The sequence below is a fragment of the Barbus barbus genome (genome assembly GCF_936440315.1).
Source record: "Barbus barbus genome assembly, chromosome: 15".
Lineage (NCBI taxonomy): Eukaryota > Metazoa > Chordata > Actinopteri > Cypriniformes > Cyprinidae > Barbus > Barbus barbus.
This window is the reverse complement of record NC_136743.1, coordinates 30,398,948-30,416,430: the sequence shown is the minus strand read 5'-3', so window position 1 is coordinate 30,416,430 and position 17,483 is coordinate 30,398,948. Positions and strand designations below refer to the sequence as shown.

Below are 17,483 nucleotides of genomic sequence, written 5' to 3'. Positions count from 1 at the left end.
GTAGGTTTTTTGAGCAGTGGGGTTACCCGAGCCTGTTTGAATGCTGTGGGGAAGATGCCTGTGAGGAGAGATGTGTTGATAATGTGTGTGAATGCCGGTAAGAGTGTGGGAGAGATTGTTTGGAGAAGATGTGAGGGGATTGGGTCGAGAGGACATGTTGTAGGATGGCTGGAGAGGAGAAGTTTGGATACTTCTGCCTCGGTGAGGGGGACAGAAGGAGAAGATGGGAGTTAGAGCAGTGGATGTGGTTGATTGGAGGTCCTGTGGAGTTGAGAACTGGTTACTGATTGTTCTAGTGTTGTCTGTGAAAAAAGTGGCAACGTCGTCAGCGGTTATCAAAGTGGTGGGAGGTGGAGGAGGGGGACAGAGGAGAGAATTAAATGTTCTCAAGAGATTACGCATGTCTGGAGCGCTGTTGATCTTGTTGTGGAATACAATTTTAGTCTTTCCACTTCAAAATTTCTAAGAGTTTCTGCAAGTTTTATTAAGGTAAATTTAAGACTTTTTAAGACCATTTTTAGACCAATTAAAGAAATTTTAAGGAATAAACTGAAGAGAACACGATACATTCATGTTCTCAAAATGTAAATGTTTTGCATTCGCGACACTTCAAAGTTTGAAAGTACAATTGATGTTCATTCTTAGTAATTTTCTGCTCTGTAAGATGGAGCGCCTGCACAGTGAGGTGAACGCACTATGGCATGCAGTGAAACTACAGGCGGATATTGGGGAAGATCTACGAGCTGCTACTACGATCATCGAGAACAGAGTGTCCAATGTGGAGAGGCAGCTAGAAATAAATCGTAAAAGGAGGACATGGTCTGGATTCACTGTGTGAGCTTAAAAATGCCTGTGAGGGAGTAATGGCAGGTGCCCCCACAGTGGAATGTGATGTGGGCCTGGAGGTGATTGCAAGATCTTCGGCGGCTGAGGAGTCTACTTCCATGACATCGGAGGAGCAACGGAAATCATTATAAGAATGGAGTTTGGTAGTGAAACATGGCAGATGCAGGAGGAATTATGTGGATGGCCAAACACCTCCAACTAAACAGCGAGCTGGTAAAGCTAAACAAAGGATGTCTAAGTCTATTATTGGTACAGGGGCACGAGGGAACATAAGTGTGATGCCAATGAAGTTGGTAAGTGCGTTTGTTACCAAATTTACTCCAGATACTCCAGACTACCTTAAAGAAAAGCTTGGCCGAGATGTGAATTGCCAACGCATTGACACTATGAACAATAGATACAGTCCATTAAAAGTGAGTTCCGAGTGCATTTATGTGGCGGAGATGTACAACCCGGAGCTGTGGCTAATTAGCTGCCTCCTCATCGATTAGGTGTTTATCTTGATACTACAGACAATCAGTTCGGTTTAAAGGCTCACCATAGTACTGATATGTGTATATATGCTCCGAAAAAGTAGTAGAACAGTATAAAAGACAATAATATATATATAATAATTGTATATAATAATATATAATATATGTTATAATCTGCTTTATTGATGCTTCTAAAACTTTCGATAGAGTTAATCATCAAAAGTTGTTCAGTAAACTAAGACAAAGGGGCATACCTAATAGTATATTAAGAATTTTGACATATTGGTACACTAATCAAAGTGTGCAGATAAGGTGGGGTAATCGTGTCTCAGATTCAATTAGAGTAAGTAATGGAGTGCGCCAAGGAGGTTTACTTTCACCAGCTCTTTTTAATGTTAATATGAATGAATTTTCAGAAGAACTAAGTGACTGTAGGACTGGATGTATGCTTGGTAATATCACAGTCAATCACTATATGTATGCTGATGATCTAGTTGTTTTTTCCCCAAGTATCGCTGGTTTTCAACAGTTCAACATAATATATGTTCTGATTATGGGATTAGATATGCAAAAAAAGAGTGTTGCCATGATATGTAGAACCAAAGAACATAGAGATTTGAATTTCCCAGATTTTTATTTATGAGGGCAAGTTTTAAATGTATGTACTACTGCAAAATATTTAGGTCATATCATTAACAATGAAATGAGTGATGATGATGATACGTATAGGCAACGTCGTAAGCAAATATGTTGGTGAGAAAATTTTGTGTGTGTTCAGATCAGGTAAAGATAAACCTTTATAGAGCATATTGTACTTCTTTTTATACTGCTCCTTTGTGGGTTAAGCTTAAGAAAGAGAGCCTCTGTACGCTTCAGGTTGCATACAATGACTGTAAGAGGATCCTGCTGAAAAAAACAAGATGTTGAAGTGCAAGTGATTTATTCTGTAAATCAAGAGTACAATCATTTCCTGCTTTAATGAGAAATTTGATGTATACATTTATTTGTCGGCTGGACAATTCACATAATAATATTATAATGTTGTTGACAAATCCTAGGCTTACAGAAGGAAATATTGGCATAACTGTCTTTTTTAATTTACATTTATTCCATTTACATTTATTCATTTAGCTGACGCTTTTATCCAAAGCGACTTACAATTGCTATATATGTCAGAGGTCGCACGCCTCTGGAGCAACTAGGGGTTAAGTGTCTTGCTCAGGGACACATTGGTGTCTCACAGTGGATTCGAACCCGGGTCTCTCACACCAAAGGCATGTGTCTTATCCACTGCGCCATCACCACCCGTATACTGTAAAAAAAAAAAAGTTGAGCCAACTTAAAATTTAAGGCAACCAGCTTCAGCAGACTTTTGAGTTTTCTCAACTTGTTGTTTTAAGTTTATACAACAAAAAGTTGAGAATCTCCTACAAAAAAAATTAATTGAGAAAACGCAAAAATCTGCTGAAGCTGGTTGCCTTAAAATTTTAAGTTGGCTCAATTTTTCTTTTTTTTTTACAGTGTATGGTTTTGGTTTGTATTGTCTGTCTTTTGCTAATGGACCTTGAGTCTGCAAATAAAGCTGAATGAATGAATGTTGTCTTGTTTTCCAGTTCAAACGTCTAAAGATTCTTATACATTTTTTTTATATGGGTTTATGATTAAAACAAGAAGAAATCTACCAGTGGGATCAGGGAAAAAAAAACTTAAATCAAAGAGAAGTTTTCCCCCAATTGACAGATATTTGTTCTTATTTTAAACAAACTCAATTTTATTCAGTTTTTCAAGAATTTGCATTGAAGGTGTTTAGAGGAATACCTTTTTTTTTTTTTTTTTGCAATGCATGAAACATTTAAAGCAATGATTTTAAGATTTTAAGCCTTTTTGCTCTGATTTTTTTTACCTTTTTAAGGCCTTTAATTGTGGAAGTGTGAATTGAGGCCTTTTAAGACCCACAAAACCCACGATTTCTAGTTTAATTCAATGTTGCTGTGTAACTATTTATGAAATTTACTTGCAATTTCTGTGCGAAATGGTTTCAAAGTAAACCCTTTTTTTTCCTTCCAGTGTGTCCTGGAAAGCTGTCCGGTGGGTGAAATAACTGACAGCGAATGTTCTGTGGTAGTCTTATCAGATCCCAAAACCTAAATGAAAACGCATCACATGGACCAGACCAAAACAGTCTTGGGTGACAGATGGTGCAAAGCTCAATTTGTAACTCAAAAGTTGACAAAATTTGACTGAAGATGCCGCTGACTCATCTTGCACTCAGGCCCGTATCCATTTTTTGTGTTTAATAAAATGTTCTTATATCAGCAAATCATAGTCCACGACTGTGACAAAAACTAAAGCCTTTTGGTTGTTTCAGTATGTCCCACTCCAACTTCCTGTTTTAAAAGGAAATACATCAGCACATGAAAGAAAAAAAAGCAATAAAGTGACATTATGCTTTGAACAGCTGACTGGAATATGTAATAAAGAATGAAAACACAACAGCAGAGATATGCATAACAGATGAAAGAAATGCAAGAGGACGAAACCGCAGCGTGAACTGCTCAGACTGAAGCAGGTGAGGAAGAGAGCGCAAATACACTTTGATCACACGATCAGCAGACAGACCCCAGCGATCACGACTGCAGGATGTCAATTACTCAGACAAAGAATGACAGCAGACAGAAAGATGAGCAGAAACCAGCCAGAAGTCCAATTACTCCGAATCAACAGGAAAGCAAAGAAATAGTTCACACAAAAATCTCAATTTGCTGAAAGTCTGCTCACCCTCTCAGGTGGTAGATGAGTTTGTTTCTTCATCAGATTTGTAGAAATGCAGCATTGCATCAGTGTCTCACCAATAGATCCTCTGCAGTGAATGGGTGCCGTCAGAATGAGAGTCCAAACATCTGATAAAACATCACAATAATCCACACCACTCCAGTCCATCAGGTAACATCGGGAGAAGACAAAAGCTGTGTGTTCATCAGAAACAAATCCATTAAGTAATTTTAACTTCAAACCATTTCTTCTTGCTAAAATGTCCATAATCCAAAATAATGCTTCCTCCAGTGAAAAAAATCCATCTCCTGTTGTCTCTCACATCAAAATCCACACACATACTTGTTTAGAGCCGTTTTGGCTTGTATCGGGTTGTATCTTGTTTTTGTGCTTGATCTTTGCAGATTTCTCTCCTGATTCTGACCAGACGACTTTTTCACTGGAGGAAGCATGAATATGGACTCGTATTTTAGCCAGAAGCAATGGTTTAAAGTTAAAAATGTCTTAAAGCTGGATTTGTTTCAGGTTTTGTCTTCTCCAGATGTTAACTGATGGACTGGAGTGGTGTGGATTATTGTGATGTTTTTATCAGCTGTTTGGACTCTCATTCTGACGGCACCCATTCACTGCAGAGCATCTATTGCTGAGACACTGATGGAATGACACATTTCTCGAAATCTGATGAACCCATCTACATCTTGGACGGCCTGAAGGTAAGCACATCTTCAGCAAACTTTCATTTTAGGGTGAACTACTGCTTTGAGACAGACAAGCGGTAAGGAGGAGGAGAACAGAAAAGAGGAGGATGGTGAAAGCAACACAAAACAGAACAGAAAGACACAGAGGCAGAACTGCCCTAAAAGAGAGTTGCGTATCAGCAGAAAGACAGGCTCAGCAGGACAACAGACAGACGGACTTCCAGCCAGAAAAACAAGCTGCATGCAGCAGAGCAGGTGAAGGGAATTCTGGGATTGTGTCCATATATACCTTCATATAGGCCCTGCAAGTCCTCTCTCTTTTTTGACGCTTTTTTTGTTTCAAACACAAAGACGGAAGATTAGGAACAACACACACAGAGAGGGAGAGAGAGAGAAGAAAAGAGAAAGAGAACAAATAAGAGCCTATGTGTCAGTCATATCATGTATGTGTGTCGCTTCAACTACAGGCACTTTTATGTTCCAGTGATTGATTTTTGTGTTTTTTTTTTTTTTGTATGGCACATTAAATCTGTTTTTGTTTTTCATTTAAAATTTAAATTTTGAATTGTATGCTTAAGATAAAATATAATAAGGCAATGTAGGAAAAATCTATGTAAACAGAATTTTTTTTGCATGTAATTTCTGTAAAGCTGTACACAAAAGGTGTCAAAATACTACTTATTATAATACTGGTTATATTTAGAATACATAGAATGCAGATTATGAAACTGACCTTTACAGAGAGAAATACGCTTCCATATATTGTTCTGTTGTCATTGTTAATAGACAACTTACATAACCTATTACTGAGCTTGAAAAGTGTGTTCTTCATTTCTGAAAATCCACAGGGCAAAAAAGTGCCTATAGCTGAAGAAATATCTGTATATATTCAAAGCTGAGGTTATATAGAGTATAAAAGGACACTGTAGAGCACGTCCATTAACCCCACTTCAATTAAACATGTCTTTGAAGTGCATCTCTCTTCTATAAGGCACTGGCTGAGGAGGGAAATATGGAGATGGAAACGTTAGAGCATGCTTTCATATGAATCCAGAAAATCCATTAAACTCAACGGCAGCTTCCAGAAGAAGAAGAAAGATGATTTTGAGAACAAAGTTTAATATTTATAGTGATATTGGAATAATTTCATTTTCATAATAGGCCTTTTACTAGAATTAACATAATGAAGTTATAACATTACCAGATTAAAGCAGTAATATTTAAAAAAATAAAGTCAAAATGACAAGAATACCACAATAGCAATAAAGTTCAATTATAATTATGTGATTAAAGTCGTAATATTATAAGATCACAATAAGGAAAGTAACATTTAAGAAATGTTAAACTTTATTTTTAATACTCCACACTTTACTATATTTGAAACTACACATTTCTCTACATATTCAGTAACACTTTAGAATAGGGAACATATTCATTATTAACTATGACTTTTCCCTCAACAAATTCTTAATTTGCTGCTTATTAATAGTTAGTAAGGTAGTTGTTAAGTTTAGGTATTGGGTAGGATTAGGGATGTAGAATAAGGCATTAATATGTGATTGAGTAGTACTAATAATTGGCTAATATTCTAGTAATATGCATGCTAATAAGCAACTAGTTAAGAGACCCTAAAATAAAGTGTTACCACATATTCAATACACACACATACACACACACACACGTTGGTTTTTGTGGTTTATGGGGACTCTTCATAGGCGTAATGGTTTTTATTCTGAACAAACTGTGTGTGCTATTGCCCTACACCAACCCTACACCTAAACTTAGCCCTCACAGGAGACTTTGTGCATTTTTAGATTCTCAAAAAAACACCATTTAGTATGTTTTTTAAGCCTTTTGAATTACGGGGACATAGGCAGTGTCCTCATAAACCACCTTCATATTGTAATACCTCTGTCATACCCATGTCATTATACAAATTTGTGTCCTCATAAACCACATAAACACACACTCACACACACACACACAATTTTTGTGGAGCTTTGGGCCAAGCTGTTTTTGTAGGCCTGAATGATGCAATGATGCTGAATTTCACGGTCACCTCTGTTTAAATCTGCTCCCCACAATTTTCACATGAGGAAAAATGATTTGCTCAAAGGTTGATCTTTTATACATAAAAGTAACAGGTTTTCTGACATCCAGTAATAGTACAGAACTATACAAGAAATGTGGATAGTACATAATTCAGATAATTTGATCTTGGCAAAATGTGTAATGTGTAGAGAGCCTGATATTTGATTGAAGGCTTTGGTATGTTGAAAAATCTATATTCTATAAATACTTAACATCAATCAATATACAAACCTATATTCTACTATGCATAAAATTAATAAAATAAAATAAATTTAATTCAATTAAATATCAGCCTTGGTGGCAATGCTGTAAAGGCTTGTTTCAAAGTAAGAAATGACACATAACAACAGGGACTGGTATTCTCTCATTAATCAACTTTTAGTTTTAAAGCATAAATGAACTTTTGCTGCTCACTGAAGTTGCCATGATAAAAACATCTCCTGAAGAGATTGTCTTGACGTTTTTAGGACTTGAAGACTTTATCAAATCCAACAAAACAACATCCATAGATCACAGTCGCTGTCGCCGGGCATGCAGTGTACTGTACCTTGTTGAAGCTCCGTCCGGCCGTGTCTTTATCGTTGGGTTTGAGCTCCTGCAGCTGAGCGTCCAGTATATCCACCAGCTGCTCCATGAGCCGCACAGAGGAGCTGACGTCGCCCGCATACACGGGACCCTGAGTGTGACGCGCCAGCTCGTTCGCCAGATTCGCAGCGTTCTCACCACTCCGGATCTGGAAGAAGAGCCAAAATCAATCCTAAACATCCAACTGAATTCATACCAACAGACCCGTGTATCAGCCCAGAGAATATTTTTCATGTACAAATTGTCAGTGACTTTTTTTTTTTTGCTTACTATTGTATCAAAAACCCATTTACTGCCTTGTAAATGTACATTTTCATTTGGAGTATTAATAGACCAAAATATATCAGTCTGCTGCTTGCCCGATAATCATCAATCAAGTGTTAGTTCCTCTTTCATTTATTTTTTTGTAAATGGGTAAATACCATGTGAAAATAGTGTGTGTGTGATTTTAGAAATGTTATGTCTGTCTATTCTGCTATTATTAAACTGCATCACATCATATCACAATTATGTGACAAATTAAAAGTTGAATATATTGTGCATGCTTTACTTGCATACTTTTACTCGTGTACAGAATTATCAGATCGCAATAATTATTTTTTTTATGTTTTTGAAGGACGTCTGTTATAGCTATAAAGTTTTAGTTTTAATCAAATAATTGCAATTTTAGTATTTGATTAAAAAACAAAAACAGTAATTTTGTCAAATATTACCATTTAAAATAACTTTTCTATTTGAATATATTGTAAAATGTAATTTATTCTCATAAATCTTTCTCATATGCTGATTTGCTCCTCAATTATAGGTACTCAGTACCAATATTTATCAACGTCGAAAGCAGTTTTTGCTGCTTCACATTCTTGCGGAAATCATATAATCATATTTTTTTTCATCAATTGAAAGTTCATTTATAGTTGAAATGCATTATTGAATAAAAGTATTAACTTATTTTTGCTCCAACTCTTGAATATCGGTAGTGTATCTTCATTTTCCATAAAAATATGAAGCAGCACAACTGTTTTCAACATTGATAATAATCAGAAATGTTTCTAGAGCAGCAAATCAGAATATCCAAAATAGGATCACGTGACACTGAAGACTGAAGTAATGATGCTGAAAATTCAGCTTTGATCACAGGAATAAATGACAATTTAACAGATATTCACAAAGTCGCATAAATATATTATATACAACATTATTTGCATACATACAGTACACTCAATCAATTTTAACTGCATGACTTTTTTTGTTGTTGTTTACAAAATGCACCTACAGTATATAATCTGCTAAATGCAACTCTAGGGCATGAACTATGAACATTAACATGATGATTTTCAGCAAAGCTGCTTTGCAACAATGTGAAAAGTGCTATGGAAATTAAAGCCTACTTGCATTATAGCGCCTATTTGTGACTCACCTTCTGTGCCAACTGTGTCACCCAGTGAGACGTGCAGTTACTGAGATCAGGACCTTTGGGGCTCCAGATCCCGTCGGCAGACGTGCAGAGGAACAGAGCGATTCCTGGAGAACGACAGAAGGAAACCTGTTCAACACTGACTTTAAGGACAGCACAGGTGTGAAGGTCCTCATTTACATCATAAATGTATTCATTCATATCCATAGACAGCAAGGATACTATCACGATCAAGGCACAGAAAGCATGACGCGGCTGACACAGAACAGCATACATTATTTGCGTTAAGTGGATACTCTCCAAAATAGTGACGCGGAGGAGACATTGTTAAATCAAGTCGTTATTTTTGTTTTATTTTGCGCACAAAAAGTATTCTCATAGCTTCGCAAAATTACAGTTGAACCCCTTGATGTCACATGGACCATTTTAACGATGTCCTTGCTGTGTTTCTGTGCCTTGATCATGTAAGGACCCTTGCTGTCTACGGAGGGTCTGAGAGCTCTCGGATTTCATCAAAAATATCTTAATTTGTGTTCCGAAGAGGAACGAAGGTCTTACGGGTTTGCAACAACATGAGGGTGAGTAATTAATGACACAATTTCCATTTTAGGTGAATTATCCCTTTAATATCAGACAGTTAAGACATGTTAAAAACTGGTGTGTGCAAGAAAACGTGTCTGGAGTTTTGCATTATCAACCATACAGTACAGGTTCAGCCACATTACATGCGAGGCAGAAATGTTGTTGGCTATCATGAAAAGTATATGAATTGCAGCAATAGCAGTGTATTTAAGAAGAACAGTGTAATCGTGTAGTCTGACACTGCCAGAATTTGGTCAAATTTGATCGCACGGCCATTAATCAGCTGTTGGTGAACATGTCAAACCAGAGATGAAACACTACAGATTTTAGCATAGGATTATACAAATATTTTAGGATTTTCTAAATGTGTCTCAGACGGCCAAATCGTGGCCAAAATCGCACAGTGTGAGCTGGGCTTAACACTAATTTGCCCTGTTTAGTAAAACTGTCCCTAAAACTTTTGAAAGTGTTTAATTAAGACTATATCTGTTGGAGTGTGTAATAAAATATTTATGCTATCAAAACATTTTCTATTACAAACAGCACTGCATAACATTTACATATTAACTCGGCTGCGGAATGCAAATCTTGCAGATCATTTTGACGTCTCCATATGGATGCCATTCAAATAAGAAACGCCACATGCCGGATACCAGCACACGTGTCACTTCTGCACTAATGACAGCCAGATTCCTGACGCTAATTGCAGAAATAATTTAAAAGCCTGTTTCCAGTGCGGACGCACCTCGAGTTCCTCTAGGACAAGGCCGCTCCACCGTCGCTCCTCGGTGCGTCTGCGGCCAGGAGATTCCTCTCCTCTCTGTCCCGTCGCAGAAGCGTCTGCTGGAGGGGGGCGGGCTGACGGCGCTGGGGTCCGGCGGCGGGTCGGGGCGGTCCACTGCTGCCGGGTCGGGCGTGACTGTGATGTTGAGTGCAGGTCTCTGGGTGATGCTGATAGCGGTGGTCCTGATGGGAGGTGTGGATCTTCTAGGCTGCACCGTTGATGTAAGGTCATCAGAGACAGTCGGTACTGTGGGAACAGGAGAGAGATCATTTAAACAGGCAGAGAAGACAGGCAGTTCATTTTGCATTTTATCAACACAGACATAGTTTGCGGTGTAAACCCTCACAGGTGGTCAGAAGAGACAAATGTGAGACGGCCAGGGTTATTATAGTCAATTAAAACTAAAACCATAAAAGGCGTATTCCCACTCTCATATTGGCTGTTTATTAGTACTAATAAAGCACATATCAATGCCTTATTCTGCAGGACCATATTCTAGATCCCAACCCAATACCTAAACTTAACAACTACCTTACTAACTATTAACAAGCGACCAATATTGAGTTCATTGAGGCAAAAGTCGAAGTTAATGGTCAGTTAAAAGTGAGAATTGGACCTTAAAATAAAGTGTGACCATGAAATTATTAAAATAAAAAAAATAAATAAAATAAAATATAAATAAATAAATAAAATTGTTGCCAAAGCAACATTTCTCATTTTTGTTTAGTTACATTTGATATACTAAAACTTAACTAAAATTTAAACTGAAATCACAATTAATAAAAAAAAAACTACTAAAAACTAGATATATATATAAAAAAATAGATATATTTAAATTAAAATTAAAACATAAAAATTGTTTGGTTAAGTGAAATGAGCTGAAATAAAATATAAATATTAAATGGAAAAACTTTCATCCAATTAGAAATATTTAAACTGAAATTAAAATTAAAACTGAAAATATAAAATGCTAACTTGAAATATTAATAGATAATAAGTATATAAACATTGCTGCTACATGTTAGGCTATATGTTTTGGGAAATAAAAATGCTTTAATTTATTATTAAGTTTAATTATTTTATTTACTCTCTTATTTATTTATTTATTCCAAAATGTTGTCAAAATGCATAATATTGTGAGCCGAGCGAATTATTTCACCCCTAATGTTCTCCATGTGTAGGCTTCGGTCTCCTTCACAACCCAAAGATATGCAGGTGAAATGGAGATGATAAATTACCCGTAGACGTACATATGTGTGTGTGTGTGTGTGTGTATGTGTGTGTGTGTGTGTGTGTGTTGGACTTTTCCCAGACTGTTTCTCTGCCTTCAGCGCGGGACGCAGGCTAGTTCCCAGCACTCCCACAACCCCATACAGGATAAACGGCAAGAAAGATGAACGGATAGATAGATTTTTAAAAAAAAAACTGTCTTGCATTGTATTTAATCTGTAAAAACCCAAAGGAGTGCAAGTGCGGATATGAACATGTCCAGGAGTGATTCTGAACCGCTCTCATGTATAAATCCATGAGTGCTTTTGAATTCTCCTCTGTGTTTGTGTGCTCCTGTATCAGACAGAGCAGCGACTGCATGGAAATCATCCATAATAATGAATATCACAAGATATGAATGTGCTCAGAATCAAATATTTATGTTGCCTTTCATTTCAGCCACTGCTGAAGCCTGAAGAAATCATTGGCAGATGGTGCATAAGTCCCGCCCTTCACTTGTCTGTCACGTCAAGCATATAAAGAGGCTGCGCACCATCTTGTTCTCTCTGAGATACAAGGACAAATATGTTCTGGATGCTCGGTTGTCTTTTTGGTGAAGCCATGATTGAAGACACTGAGTCATTCAGCCTGACAGTCGACGGCATTCAGAGAAGCAGAATTAAACACATACAGTACTTGCCAAAACAATAAGATTTTTAAATGTTTTAAAGTCTCTTGTGCTCACCAAGGCTGCATTTATTAGATCACAAATACAGTAAAAGCACTAACAATGTGAAATATCATTACAATTTAAAATAACTGTTTTCTATGTGAATATTTTGTAAAATGTAATTTATTCCTGTGATCAAAGCTGAATTTCCAGCATCATTACTCCAGTCTTCAGTGTCACATGATCCTTCAGAAATCATTATGATATGCTGATTTGCTGCTCAAGAAACATTTCTGTTTATTATCAATGTTTAAAACAGTTGTGCTGCACAATATTTATGCAGAAACCACGATATACCACCAATTAAATGTGTGTATGTGCATGCTCTTAATATAAAATAATGATTTAATTCAGCAAATATGCATTAAATTGATAAAAAGTGACAAAACCATTTCTGAAGATCATGTGACACTGAAGACTGGAGTAATGATGCTGAAAATTCAGCTTTGATCACAGGAATGAATTACATTTTACAAAATATTCACATAGAAAACAATTATTTCAAATTATAATAATATTTAAAATTTTTGATCAAATTAAATGGAGCCTTGGTGAACAGAAGACACTTCATTAAATGCTTTTAAAATTCATAATGTTTCCAACTTCTGACAAGTGTAGCAAAAACAAATCACTTGACTTAGAATTCAAAGGAATTTGTGACATTGTTCTCAACAATATGCAAGCAATACATGTCTGTTAACATGTTAAAAGAATGTGCTTTAGGGCTTCATTCCCCTTCACGAGAAATAAAATGCAGCATGTTGTAATATTGAGTAGATTCAGTGCTCGTTCTGTACGGTGATCTATGATGAATGCTAATGAAGGAAGCTGAATTGTTTGCAGCATTGTAATGTAATCACAATAACAAAATTAATCATGGGCCTCTATGACCAAGGTTTCAGCTGTGTGTGTGTGTGTGTGTGTGTTATATCAAACATTCAAAAGCTTTAACGCTTCATTATGAGTAGATTTTAGAAAGCTGAGGACAGAGGCTAAAGTGTGTTTTGTACTAAATTTTAAGAACAATAATAGATGATTCAAAGCACTTTCCATCATTTTGACAGATAAAATAAATAAGGTTGGATCTGGTCTATTGTGTTTTTAAACTTTAGCAACACTCCCACAGCACAAAAAAAAAAAAAAAAACGCATGCCGAAGTACAAAACCAACAACCTGAAACACGACGCTTGATCAAACTAAAAGAGCTCTTGCCACCAAAGCTCTGGAATGATGTGCATGTCACAACACAAAGAGTACAAGTTACAATATTTACTGACAGATTAAAATCGAACAAGATGGCAAATGTTCACAATCAAAGCGCTTGATAATGAATGTAGCACAAACTACTCTCTGTGCCCAGCACCTTCCATGCAAATTAACTTGCAACAAAATGATTAAAAACCTGACAAAATGTACAACACTTACAGGTTACGCCATAACCATTATTTGCCACTTTGACAGACTGCCATGCTCCATTTTATCCATCAGTAAAATAAAATTATATTGTAACTCTAGTTTAAAAAAAAAACAGATTTAAAACTATTTTAATGCTTGTTTACTACTCAATATACAAGGCACTTTATTTTTTTTTATCTAATTTACCCTTAAAAATCTGTAAAAGGCAGACAAATGCAGTTAAAACTATTCTGTTCTTTATAAAAAAATAAAAAAATTTGATTAAAAACAATGCTATTGATCAGTGCTTTTACATTTACATTTATCCAAAGCAAATTAAATCTAAGGTACACGTTTACTCAGTTCTGGCTTTCGCTGGGAATCAAACCCATGATCTGCTTTACTGTTTGAGCTAAATGAATAACCAGCTAAAACCAGCTTCATTTTCAACTTACTATATAGCTTCAAAGCATACAAGTAAATAGTCCGTAATAAAGAAGAACAAATAAACACGAGTGCTTTGAGAATCTAACTGTAGAGGATTTCTTTAATAAAGCTACTAAAGTTTTCCAGACAAGAGCATTTTTTCTCTCATCTTTATTGCTGTTTGATTATTATTGATGACATTATAGACAGCAGCAAGTCTAATAGGCTCCATTTACTACACTAATGCACTAATGATCTATTTTGACACATCAGTAATTTTGTCCCATCTGTTTACAGTCCCTTAAATCATAACTGACTGTTTACAATCATTTTGCACTATACAAACACTGAGAAATGCAAAAGCATTTTTCCCAGTAACACGCAGTTGCATAAAGTCACACACTGTGGGTGTTCATCAGAGAACAGACGCACATATGCAAGTGAGCATTTAAAAGCAGTCACCCGTCAGCAGTGCTGGGCAGATTGTAGTCCGGTACTGATTACAAATTGCATGACACGAACTGTAGTTAGTAACAATCTGAATTACACACATTAGGTAAAGTAGTCTGATTACTCTTAGATTACTTGCATTTATCAGATACTTCAATGATTATTGTGTACCATACTGGAGAAAAAAAAAAAGAGAGAAAGAAAATATATTCCAATCTCTGTTTTCTATATCATAAAATGCATTAAACGATACATTACAGACGTAGAATCCCAACTGTTTTCATTACTGGAGTGTTTCTAAAATTACGAGCAGGAATTTTATAGCATTACAAATACCCCTCATGCATGGTAACTGATCAGACCATGAATATTTCTGAAACAGAGTCACATTAACAATTTAAAAAAAATATTACAAAAGCACATTTAAATACACATTTGATTCACAAAACTAAAACTTCTTCTGAAGACTACAGCAGTAAATATGGATGTGGGACCAGATTATGTGTCAACTGAGAGGGACAACGCTGTCCTGCATTGGCTTTCACACATTTCATCTTCTTTCTCGGTGGGAATATAATGCAACTTTATGAAATGAAACCCAAGAGAATCACTGCATTACAGTAATAAGACGATACGGCGGGGAGATTGTTCAGGAAATATGTACACAAAACTGGCTTTGAGGAAGATTTTGTGCTTATGAAAGTCTGGTGTGAACCCTTGCACCAAACTAGAATTTGAAGGAAGGATCCCAATGCTCACAGAAATACTGTGATTGTAATAGTGAAGTTAAATCAATGGTATTGAGCAGCCGTCTCGGTGAAGGTTTATGCACCCTTATAAATCAACCTGAGATCAGTCGTTCTTAAGCTCCTTGCACACGGAGTCCAAATTGTCGTATGCATTTTTTCGTACTTTTCGTCATCCTTTCCTATCAAAATGCTTGTTACGGATGCAAAAACGCAGAAAATCGAACCTAATGCAAATTTTTTATGACGGACGAAAGTTTCGGAGGCACGTGATTTTAAACGTGATTGACACAACATGAGGTCGTATTTATTTTTTTAACGAGCAAAACATTCAGACTCAGTGTGCAGTGACCTTTACTGTATCATAGACTGACGAAAAGTCTGTGTAAAAACAGCCTGATGCACTATGTTAACAATTTGTAGTTAACAAATGCATTTTTTTTTTTACTCTTCACTGTAAACATGATGAATGTTACAAATTTCAATATCGTTCTATGCATAATGCATAAATTTGATGGTTCAGACAACTCTGAAAACAAGGCAGTGCAAAAAGACAAGTAAAACATATCGAACAGCAAAATTAAAAATGCCTTCAAACTATACACGACACGAATGTTAGTGTTAAATAACGATTAGCTGTTGCTATTAACGTTCTTAATCTAAGAAGGTCAGATATTTCATAGACCTCGTTTCTGGTTGACATTTCAAAGTCACGCTTCATTTCTTCTTCATAAATAATAAGGCAAGACAGCATCTGTCCATCGATCTATATCAGTGTTAAATGATTCTATTTAAAAAAACCTACAGCAAATAACTCATTTTATATTGACTAAGAGCGTTTTCTATGCTGCTGGTGTATTCTTTTGACCATGGAAAAATGTTGTTGTGAAAATCGTATACATTCACACATGCCTTGATTCAAATATTTCTCATTTTCTTTTTGGAGTTGTTGCCCGAGTTACACATTTTGCATTGAACTGTTTTTAAATCTGCTATAACAGATTTTATTCATCATGTATGCCGGAAATCAGGGATTAAAAACAAAATTACTGAATTACATTCCACTTTATCTGCTTCCCTACAAATGCATAGTTTTTCCCATTTTAAATATAGTCTTTGATACACAAAACATCCTACTGATAGACTTTTTTTACTTTTGGGATCAAAATTGTTATTGAGCATTGATAAATCTCACTGTTACTGATACAACGCTACTTATAAGCCAACAGTTACACAAACACTGGACGAGCTTCCAAACCACCAATCTGGAAAAATTCTGGTTTTGTTTCTCCGTTTAAAAAAATCAGCTGATTATGATCCAGATATCTCTTGCCCAGTGTGCAACAACACCCAAAAAAGGAAGAGGACTCTGAAAACTGCTAAAACAACAGGAAAGTGTGTTCTGCATATGGTTGAATGAGACAATATTTGTCATCTCTGAAGTAGCGGACACAGCATAATTAAACAGGTTCACTGTTAATTAATGTCTTAATTTGTTGACAGTTCACTCACAATCACACATTTTTCAATTCACTAAGAAGTTCACACTGAAAAAATATAGGCTAAATGTGAATAAATATTGTTCCTAAAAAGCACCCTAGATTTGAAATAAAGCACAGTAGAGTGAAAACTATGTCAAAGGTACTCAGACAGTATACTATTTCTGGTGGATTTTCAAAGTATGCATCTGTGACTGATTTTTCAGCCAACCCTTGTGGTATGGAAGCGGTTCAGTTTGCAATGGTTTCCTAATTTGGTGCTTTTTTTTTGGGATGTTGGAGACGTCCTAACCTAATCTTTGGTTAGTTCATACTCCAAAAATGTTTAGTTTTTTTACCATTGCCCAAGTGCTGCAGTACTTAGTGTTGCGTTTTTTTACTTAGTAGGTGAACTAAATTTAGTGTAAATGTGGTGATGGGGTTAGTAGCAATTAAAGTCTAAATCTCAGCCAGTCATGCTCACTTATTCACTGTGAATTAACTTGTTTGTTACATTTCTTAACCATTCATATTCTCACATTTCAGTCCCAAACTCCAGCTGTGACCACTCTTTTGTGTTCCTAAACTGAAGAAACACACACTTACAACCCGCATCTCTGATAGACAACAATTCAGAAACATCAGAGGTGATTGAACAGAGCTGAAATGGCACTTCATATGATTTTATTTTATTAGGTTTTATTTTGACTTTGAAATTCTCATACCCAACACGTGACTTCGAGTGCCTAACCTGAATAATGAAATGCTTAGAATGTAACTACATGGAAACATACTCTCCAGACA

At 36.0% G+C, this 17,483-nt stretch overlaps 1 protein-coding gene across 2 annotated transcripts in view; it reads right to left on the bottom strand.

Annotated features, from left to right (window-relative positions):
• The window catches only part of adgrl2b.1 (adhesion G protein-coupled receptor L2b, tandem duplicate 1), a gene marked incomplete at its 5' end in the record, with an annotated part of 94,550 nt that overhangs the window by 38,586 nt on the left and 38,481 nt on the right, over nucleotides 1-17,483 (bottom strand). For both annotated transcript variants that reach the window (XM_079434785.1, XM_079434786.1), the window contains 3 exons: nucleotides 7,428-7,613; nucleotides 8,883-8,986; nucleotides 10,207-10,491. In XM_079434785.1, the coding sequence (XP_079290911.1) occupies nucleotides 7,428-7,613; nucleotides 8,883-8,986; nucleotides 10,207-10,491 (575 nt within the window). The remainder of the gene's footprint in view (nucleotides 1-7,427; nucleotides 7,614-8,882; nucleotides 8,987-10,206; nucleotides 10,492-17,483) is intronic.